Genomic DNA, 10213 nt, shown 5'->3' with positions numbered 1-10213 from the left:
GTGTAGGGGTGTCAATTGTTTGGGCTTAGTTGGGCTTGGCGGATCTATTATACCCTTGCACCGTGACCTACCTATTTAAGGAATGAGTTGGTCTCGGTTGGTCTTGTGCCGGGCTTAGTCGGGCTCCGGACTTTAACCAGGCTCTTCCTAATTGAACTATAATCGGGCATTAAATGGGTTAATGTACCAAAAAAGCCTTAAAAGAGTCTTAAACAGTCTTTACTTCTTTTAGATTTAAGAAATTCTAATATATTTTATTACATGATCAACAATTTAAAAAAAGATATTTTGTTTAATTACATTAGAAATTTGATAAAAATATCAATATATACCCTATTCTATCCAAAAAAACAAAATATACATATAAACGGTTGGGCTAAAAGTGCTAGGCCGGGCCAGTTGGGCATCCGTTGGTCTTACCCCTTACATCATGTACTACCTATTTGTAAATGGGCAGGGCCTGAGCTTGACACATTTAATAATCAATGCGTGCCGGGCTAATCTTTAAATAATCAGGCCCAATCAGTCCAACCCATGCAGGCTTGGGATTGGCACCCCTAATGTAGTGCATGGTCAAGCGTGGTCGGTAGTCAGGAGGCTGACCATGGATGATATGTTGGTTTGTTGTTCAACTTCTTACTGTCATGTGTTCATCTCTTATTAGCTGGTCATATAATGATATATCACTTTCCAATAGTGACACCTCTTGGAGGGACAAACCTCTCCAACATACATTTTAATAAAATAAAATAATATTTTAAATCTTTATCATCTAAAACCATTAAAAGATTCAAACACATGAAATTGAAATTTAGGATGTGAATTACCCGTGTTTGTCTTTCAAGTTCCATCCACGGAGTTCCCCTGCTATTTCCAGAGCTGACCTCCACCTTTTCAACACCTCTGGCTCGAAGCACTCTTGGTGCTGGCCAAAAGGCTTCCCAAAGCTTCCTTTTTGACGCCGTACGTCTGATCCTTCCACACCCATGAGGAAAACAGGAAAGACCTTTTGGCCAAGCTTTTCCCTGCATTCCATTATCAAGGAAAGTTCTTCAAGACATTGTGTTGAAGAAGCATAGTTCCTCGAGAATAAGATAATAGCACATCTTGATTCATTGATTCCTTTCATGAGCACTGGAGAGATCTGGTCTCCTCTTTTTGAGATCTCTGCATCGTTCTTGAATACTTTGATGTTGGCCCTCTCCAACAAAGCATAGAGGTTACTTGCGAAATTGTTTCCTGTTTCTTCTTCTTCTTCGTAACTCAATATTACATCGTAATTCCATCCAGAGGCGAAAGAGGATTTGATGACAGTGTGAGTTGCCATCAAAGTGAAGCAGATGAAGGTAAAGTATTTCCAACAGCCCAAGGATTGGTCCCTCAAAGCCATTAGTGTAGAGGTAACCCAGATACATATTTATTTATTATTATTATTATTTTTGGTAGAATCCAAATTCAATACGGATGACCTGTTCTTCCCTTCGTCTTTCTATTTTTTTAATTCCCTCCCTATAACAAACACTAGCTTAACGCCTTAACTTACTTATTTGCATGTATGAGTGGTTGGGTGTGTATAGGAGGACTAGGTGGCCATTGGCTCCATTTGTGCCCAATAGATTGGGCATTGACCAGTGGCGCGGTGCTAAGTAGGATATTAGATAAAAAAAATTATATCTTTATTACTTTTGAAAAAGTAATCACTTATTTTATTTTTTTAATGCACAATTAGTGGAGGTCGATCAGAAAATACATCAATAGACCATAGTGAGTCCAATCAATGGTTAATTAATTATTTGATTCTCTACCCCGAGCTAGCATTTGATTTTGAGAAGGAAAAAACAAAATTTAATTCATTACTCTCCTTGAGCCATGTTGGGTGCCGTGTGCCTATCTGCCATGTATTTTGTGAGTTGTGAAAAGATGAAAGGAAACCTATTTAATTCCGTAATGTGCCATGTGTCATATAGAATTATAAAATCAATTAATTCTGTCTGCCATGTACGTATAATGCTAGTTTTTTTTTTTTTTTTTGAAATGTAGAATGTCAACCTTTACATGCAACAAAATTCTATGCTGGAGACAATGAGCAGCAATGAAGATCTAACGACTAGAGGTGCATGTCAAGTTTTCGTAGCCATTGAATCCTCACTACCATTCACCTCAGAGGATTAAAGTCTCTATACATGCCTATGCTACTCTGATCATTTTGCCAATCATTTCTTATACACTCTACCATGGTTCTAGATTCTCATAATTCGATTTGTCTAATGGCATTTTTAACAAAAATACTCTTAAATCAGCTAAGCTCAGAAAAAAAAAAAAAAAAAAAATGTGGTTCAATGAGAGGAGGAAATTACCCAAAATCTCTTAAGATCCATCCAAACCCAGAGAGTTGAGTAACAGCTCTCAAGGCTGATCTCCACCTTTCCACCATCTCTCGGCCGAAGCGCTTTTCGTGCTCTCCAAAAGGTTCTCTAAAGCTCCCCTTCTGGTGCTGCAAGTCCAATGGATCGACACCCCTGAAGAAAACTGGGAAAACCTTTTGGCAATGATGCTTTTCCCATACTTCCATAATCAAGGCGAGTTCTTCTAGGCACCACCTAGAATTAGCATAGTTCCTCGAGAATATGATAATGGCGAACTTTGATTCATTGATTGCCTTTTTGAGCGCTTCAGAGATCAAATCTCCTATTTTCAGTTTCTCATCATCCATGAATGTTTCGATCCTTTTCTTGACCAGAGCATTATAGAGGTCACGTATGAAGTTATTCCGTGTGTCTTTTCCTCTGAAACTCAAAAACACATCGTAAGTCCAACGAGAGGAGGAAGATGAGAATGAAGAAGAAGAAGACGACGACGACGACGACGGTACAACAGTGGACGAGGCAGCAGCCATCAATCTTTTGTTTCCAACTTCCAAGTTCTCCCAACTCCTTTTTTTTTTTCTGGTCGAAGAAGAACCTAACATAAATTACCAAAATAAGTCGTGTTTACAAAACGGACTTGAGTACTACTACTCAAATCGGCAAAGAGCAGCTGAGAAACAAAAGGGGGGCGGACTAATGTCCCACACAATAGACATGTGGTTGTTGATACCATGAGAAGCAAACTGATCAGCAACCTTATTACATTCTTTGAAAGAGTGTTGAAAAGTAATATAAGAAAAAGTGGTGGCAAGACACCGGTCATCATCATCGTCATCGATGATTTATTGGTTTCAAAATTGGATTTGTATTTGGGCCTCATTTGGGTCTTCTTTTTGTTCCCTTCTTGGAAATTTTTTCTTTTCTAAAACAAATTATATGACATGCTCAAAGCAGGGTGACATGATAGTCAGAATCTACTTCCTTGAAATTCGAGAGCGGAACAAGTCCTTGTACAAGAACTATTCTTGTACAGAGCTTATCCGCAGAGATGGAAAGGTTCTCATACAAGAACTAAAACCACATTCTTGAAAGTCTAGCCTAATTGCTTCCCTTCCATTCGCTTCCTCAGATATTGTATAGAGAGGCAAAAAATAACTTAATATTATTCTTCAAGGGCAAAAGCACAGGGAAAGGCTTTTTATGAGTATAGGTCATGGGGGTTTTGGGATGAAGATGGCAATGATCTATCCCCTTGGGAAGAGAGATTTTCACCACTAATCAAGGATCTAATTCAAAAACATTTTCAAGAAAGAGAATAATGAAACGCAAGGCTTTCCTTAAGTTGACTTTGAAAAATGCTCAAAAAAAAAAAAAAAACAAAAAACAAAAAAGAACTAGAAGAAGAGTGCAATGAGATGTCTCTCCCAATTCTCGTACAACTAAGAAGTGGATGTGTGTAATCCACTTATTATCTTTCGTAATTTATTTAATTGATTACCTATCTTTTCCACATTTCCTCTCTCTCCTCATGGTTTATCAATTTTTTTTTTTCATTTTCATTTTAATTATAATTTAACATTCGTTTATTATTAATCCTACAATATAGCTTTATTTCAATCCTACAAAACAGCTGATACTAATCCCAAATCAATAAAAATTAATTTTTGCCCACTCCCTTATCTCTTTCCTTTTTTTTTTTTTCCTTTAGTTCACTCTCTCTCTCTCTCTCTCTCTCTCTCTCTCTCTCTCTCTCTCTCTCAATTTTCACCATCCCTATAGTGTTTTAGTACAAGTCAAAAATACCTTTCTGATATCTTCTCCCTTTCATATGAAGCCTATGATGAATGGACCATTGTGATTAAAAGAAATAAGATTTTTTTTTTTGGGTAGGTTAAAGAAGAAAACAAGATTCCTCCACCTATAAAGTTATCAGAAGGGTATTTTGGACTTAAGATTTTAGTACCGATTCAATTGATCGGTCTCAGATTGGATCAAATCAGTATCGTATTGGATTAGTACTGACATTAGAAGAGAGCATTTTGTATAAGTATTGTTGGAATCATTTAATTACAATAAGAAATAATAATTTAAATAAAAAAATAAAATAGTTTTTTTTTTATAAATAAAGAAAAATTACGTATGACATTTAAGCCGAGAAGAGAGGTAAGAAGAATTTAAATTGGAAGAGAGAGAGCAGCAGCAGCAGCAGCATTGTAGGTAATCCCAATAGTAGTTTTTGGTGGCTTACATGTATAGGCAAAAAGGACTCACGAGAACCCGGCCTAATCCGGACACGTACTAGTAGGTCTTCTAGCCATAAAGTGTTCAGTTTTGGGAAGGGTAAGATGACTCCTTCCCAACATCCTCCTCTGCTTCTTCTTCAATTATTACTTCCATTCTATCACAACCATGAACTTCAATCCTCTCCAAGTTGTGGTTGAACAGGCGTGGCATTCCCTTGGTGAGGACCATCTTCAAGCTATTGCATTAATGTCATTTCCTTATCCACCGTAGTTGAGCAAAGCAATTTAGTGGTGCAAGAGGAAGACCAGCACATATTCTTTCCAATTTTGGCAATCCACTTAGGTATAGACTAGTAGAGGAATTTTGGTGGTGGTGGTAGACCTCATCCGCTTCATCCAACACCACCTCCACCAAGTCTTTACACTTTCTTAATTTAGTTTTTACATTACCAGCAACAGTTCGCACAGAACTCAAGTCAAGGCAATCTTCAATTGTTAAGTAGTGTGGATTTTGGGATTCATTGAATGCTTGCAGAGCATCTTGCTTTGACTCTTCAGCTCCAATTCTTTGTTCTTGGCCAGAGGTTTGAACCAATCACAAATTATGATATCTTCAAAGGAAATTAGTTAAAGATAGCTTGTCTCGCCTGGTGGAAAAACTCCAGGCCCTAAAGGTTCCCTACTAGAGTCAAGCTGGCGTTCGTCACGTCTGATGGTATCGTATATAAGATCACGACTGCATTTAGGAGTGATCTTTCCCTCTTCAACAAACCGGTAGTGATCTCATTTTCAAAAGAGAGTCTCCATGTGACAGTGTACACATAACTCCATAGCGGAACGGCTACCAAGGGACCGACTTATGATACCTAATAAAAAAGCAAGTGAAAGAAGGACAAACGATGATCATATCCTAAAGGAGATTAATCATATTGACATGGATGAGTCATTGTCACTAGTAGTAGACCCACCATTTCTACTAATATCTCATTTTTCATCTTCACCAACACTCACCCTCCATTTCATATCACATCCATTGTTAGCAAAAACGGGAACAGCAAAAAAAGGGAAATGGACAGTACGGGTTTTAAACAATAAAAATTTTCGAATGATACAGTCAAAAAAACGGTAAAAAAAAAAACAGAGTACGGTAAAAATCAAAAAACGGATGGTACGAGTTTTAAATGTGTAAATTTCAAACAAACGGGACTAAAAAAACAATGGTATACTCATATAAATTAAGAAATTATTATATGAATATGTGCATCAAGTGTTCAAAACAACTACAATATCTAACATTAATGCCTATACATCCCATTTCTCATTATATGTTTTTAATACATATCATTGAATATCATCCAACACCAATTCTAAATTCATACACCATATATGGTCAAAGTGTTATTGAGCAATGTAACTATGTTATGGTGTTGTTTATTGTTGTCAACATAATCAACACACTCTCGAAGTGTTATAAGTTCAGTTAGAGTTATGAGTCATCACTTTAGAAATATTTTTCAGCAAATACGTCAATTTATAGCTCAATTTCGGGATCCGTAAATTGAATTTGAGTTAAAGGTAATATCATGAGAAATATTTAAAAGTAATGTATATATAATTGAGACCAACAATGCGAAAGGCCATTCCAACCTTAGTTACCAAGTGAAAGTATGAAATGCATTAGCCATAAAGAATAGAGAATCAGCCGATTCGGATTATGATAAATCGTGTTCGATCTTGATTTTGGCCGAATTATGTAAAAAAAAATTAAAAAAAAACCTAAAATCATTTAGTCTTCAGATTTGAGGGTTGATAGTAGGGTATCTTGGGATCGGTGAAGACTGATTTAATCCCCAATCCAATGTTTTAAAATGCTGGTCTTCATTGGCAATTGGTCTTTTCTAGATGTTGAGGTTAAGGAGTGTCAATCGGTCGGGTTGATTTTTCATTTTAGGATCTTATACAATGATTAACCTGTTTAAGTAATCGATCTTCATATGCTAGGCACGGTCCCATTTATAAACGGTCAATCAGGTGTGGGTATTTAATCAGGCTAACACTAATCGAGTTAAACGAGATTTGGTCGGGTTTTAAATGTGCTAATGACAAATTTATCTCTAAACAGGTTATAGTCGGACTCTAGACGGACTATAATTGGGCTTTAAATGGTCTTCATACATGTTGGGCTTAGTAAACAGGTTCTAAACGAGCTTTAAGCCGGCTATAAATATGTTGGACAGAGTCAGGCTATTAATTGGATGATTAAAATTTGGCGCCCATCAGGTAACACCCTTGCACTGGAAACTATCCATTAATAAACATGTTGGGCTGTGTTTATTAATTGGGCCGGATCGGTTCAGGTTTTAAACGATCGGACTCGATTCATCCTGTTGGTCCGGCCTATAGTTAATACCCCTAGTTGTGGTATCTTTAATAGACTTGGGCCAAGTGAGACGTGGAACGAAGATATTCCTCCTTCAAAGTAGGCGAGGGGAAAAGCCTACCTTCTTGAACACCCACTGATTACACCGGTGCCCATGCTAATTTTAAATGGGCTTTAATCTACTCACACTTGATATTTTGAAGTTTCCTCTTTTCCGGATGATTTCTTGAAGAATGTATCTTTTTCTTTTTCATTTATTTATGTTATTTTATTTTTATATTTATTTAACAAATTAACATGGTTTGAGGAATTGGATTGGATTGGTATCGGCCTTGATGGATTTTAATTCTTGATTGATATTGTATCAATGAATCAATATGGACGAAGGGTAAAAAAGTAAAAAAAAATTGGTTTTCAAGTTGAGATTAGAGGTATTTCTTTAGAATCCAGATAGAATTAGATTATATTGAATTGATATTGGCCATGATCGATCTCAATTCTTGATTGATATTGTATCAATGAATCAATATGGACGAAGGGTTAAACAATAAAAATAAAAATAAAAATTGGTTTTTAAGTTGAATCTAGAGGTATTTCTTTTGGATCCAAATCGATTCAGATCATAATGAATTGATATCAGCCTTGATCGATCTCATTCTCGATATCGTGTTCTCAAACCTTATTGATGAGGCTTCTGAGGTATTTTTTATTTTTTTGTTAAAAATAAAAAATAAAAATTTGATGATTCTGGTTTTGTAATTGGTAAGCACAAAAGACAGTATGATATTGTGTACCTTAAAAAATTGGAGAGTCCAGAACAGGTCCTCATACGAGAATCATTCTCGTATAGTTCTTGATCCACACATGGAATCTACTCAATCCCTCTCTTCTTACAATAGGCTTTTATATTGAGTGGATTTCAAGTATGTAGCAAATATTGTATGAGAATAATTCTCATATGAGAACCTGATTCCAACTCAAAGGAACCTGATATTTTCTACATGTTGATTGTAATAATGACTAATGACCAGGGAAGGTTTCATATGTGAGAAAAGATACTCAAGGCAGGTTAGAAAAGCATGGAGATGATAATGGTTAGGTAATGTTCCTTTGTAGGGGTGTCAAAAAACGTATGTCAGCCCAAATTTGCCCATACTCGCCTTGAGCCTGAACAAGGCACGGGCTAGGGTTGAGAATTTCAGGCTCGGACCAAGTTGGGCTGGGCCTGGATTGAGGTAAGGGTGTCAATTGGGAACCGGAACCGAAATCGATATTAAGTCAAATTAACCAAGCTGAACCGAACCGAATTAATTAGGTTCAAATTCGGTTTGAGTATATGAGTATGCTCCTCGGTTTGATTCGATTTTGGTTTCAGGTGTTTGAACCATCGGTTCGGACTGAAACCGAATTGAATTGTCTTAAAACCAAAAAAAGGAAAAAACCCTAATATAGTAATATCGTTAAGACTCAAGTGGAATTTTTTCAATATTCAATTTTGAAAATTCAAGAGTGTTTTTTTCAAGTTCCTTCTCTTTTTTTTTAGGTGGTAAGTGTTTTTTTCAATTTATCAGCACATATTTACATGCTAAGACAATTTTGGAGTTAGCAATGGCCATAAGGCCTATTACTTGAGCCCATTATGGCCTTTGGTCCATCATAGTCATGGTTCAAAAATGGAACCGTTTTCATAACCGAATTAAAACCGAAGTACAAAACTGAATTAAAATTGCATGTTAGAACTGAATTGGAACCGAGCTGAATTGAATAGGCTTGAGTATCTAAATATGGAACTGAGTCGGTTCTTGGTTCGGTTATGGTCCACCTTACCATCATTTGGAACCTAACCGAATAATTAGAACCGAACCGATTGACACCCTTAGGTTGAGGTCTCAACCCGACACAACCCAACCCGAGATATTAAGTACATAATAATATAAATATGTTAATAATTATAAATTGGTACTTACAGAAAAAGGTCAGCAAAAAGTCTCTTGTTTTCCACAATCTACATATATACGAAAAGCTCAGTCTTTGGCCTATATAATGCATCGAAATCAAGCAACAGAGTAACCAATAGTACTGGGCTGGGCTGAGTTGTGCTAAGCCCAACCCAATCAGGGTCCATCAGGGCTGGGCTTGGGTTGAGTTAAGAAACCTTAGGATTGGGCTGATTGGGCTGGGGTCTTAAAAAAATCCAGCCCATTATCATCATCAGCACCACTCACCCTCCATTTTATTTTATCCGTTCCAAACAATTTCAATTCCTCCAATTTGTGCAAACGAGAAATTACCCCCATTGTAATTGAAACTCTGCTACATTCCACATCCAAGTATCTTGAATTACTCAAACTCCCCATGCGTTGCAGATCTAACTCATGACTACAACGTTTTAAGTCTAAAACTTGGTTGGAGCTGTCGGAGCATTCCCAGTGCAGGCAATGCTCTTAATCTTTCACAAAATTTTAACCTAAGCACCCGAAGATTCACCAAACATGACAAGGAATCTGGGAGATATTCCAATTTTTTTGAGTTAAAAAGAACAAGTACACTAGGATTATCAATGGGTTGCAAGGAATTTGTTGACTCAATTTTCCAACTGTTAAGGCTATGTTAGGTCTAGTATAGTTCATTAGATATGAAACTGAACCAATGATTTGAGAATATTTCTTTTGTAAAATTGGTTCACCCAGATTTTTATGAAAATGACATTCAATTTCCAAATGTGTTTTAATTGGTTTTCTTTCAAAGTAACCATATTTTTTAAGTTGACTTTTTACATAGTGGGCTTGAGATAAAATGGTATGACTCGATCCATGAGATTATGGGGTCAGTATGGGCTCACAGGATTAGTCAGGCCGAAGGCCTGAATACCCATCGTTAGCAAAAAAAAAAAATAAATAAATAAAAAATATGTAGCTCATTTCCTGGCCAAAGTTGCCGTTGGGTTCAAATAGCTCATTTTCTTGTATTTTCATCTGTTAGAGGTGCTTGTTCTTCTGTTGAGCTTCTTAACATTTCTTGATCGATCTTGTTTTTGGTTGATTTATGAGACTTTTTTTTTTTCGTTCTGAGGATTGATTCTAGGGTAGGTTACTAAAATGTAACATTTTATTTTCTGATAGAAAAAGTTGAGTTATGTAAAATGAGTTATGAGTACTATCCCCCACCATGCATGGCATATCATTATGATATTGATAGGTCATTTAATTGTGCATTTAGATGAT

The 10213-nt window shown here is 36.4% G+C and overlaps 2 protein-coding genes across 2 annotated transcripts in view; both read right to left on the bottom strand.

The window, feature by feature from the left end:
* Nucleotides 1-823: 823 nt before the first annotated feature.
* Nucleotides 824-1390, bottom strand: LOC122092296 (toll/interleukin-1 receptor-like protein). The gene has a single exon (XM_042662618.1). It carries the CDS (start codon nucleotides 1388-1390, stop codon nucleotides 824-826), a length of 567 nt encoding a protein of 188 aa, XP_042518552.1.
* A 963-nt stretch (nucleotides 1391-2353) lies between these two features.
* LOC122092295 (disease resistance protein RPS2-like) overlaps nucleotides 2354-10213 on the bottom strand; it is a 23412-nt gene continuing 15552 nt past the window's right edge. Inside the window, exon 5 of the mRNA XM_042662617.1 lies at nucleotides 2354-2786. Coding sequence (XP_042518551.1) covers nucleotides 2354-2786 — 433 coding nt within the window. The remainder of the gene's footprint in view (nucleotides 2787-10213) is intronic.

Source organism: Macadamia integrifolia, chromosome 10, assembly GCF_013358625.1.
Source record: "Macadamia integrifolia cultivar HAES 741 chromosome 10, SCU_Mint_v3, whole genome shotgun sequence".
In the NCBI taxonomy this organism is placed as follows: domain Eukaryota; kingdom Viridiplantae; phylum Streptophyta; class Magnoliopsida; order Proteales; family Proteaceae; genus Macadamia; species Macadamia integrifolia.
Note: the sequence above shows the minus strand (reverse complement) of the source record. Positions and strands in the feature narration are given on the sequence as shown.

Bases quoted from the DNA above. Each gene is read 5' to 3' on its own strand.
- LOC122092296 (XM_042662618.1), bottom strand. From the start codon at position 1,390: ATGGCTTTGAGGGACCAATCCTTGGGCTGTTGGAAATACTTTACCTTC.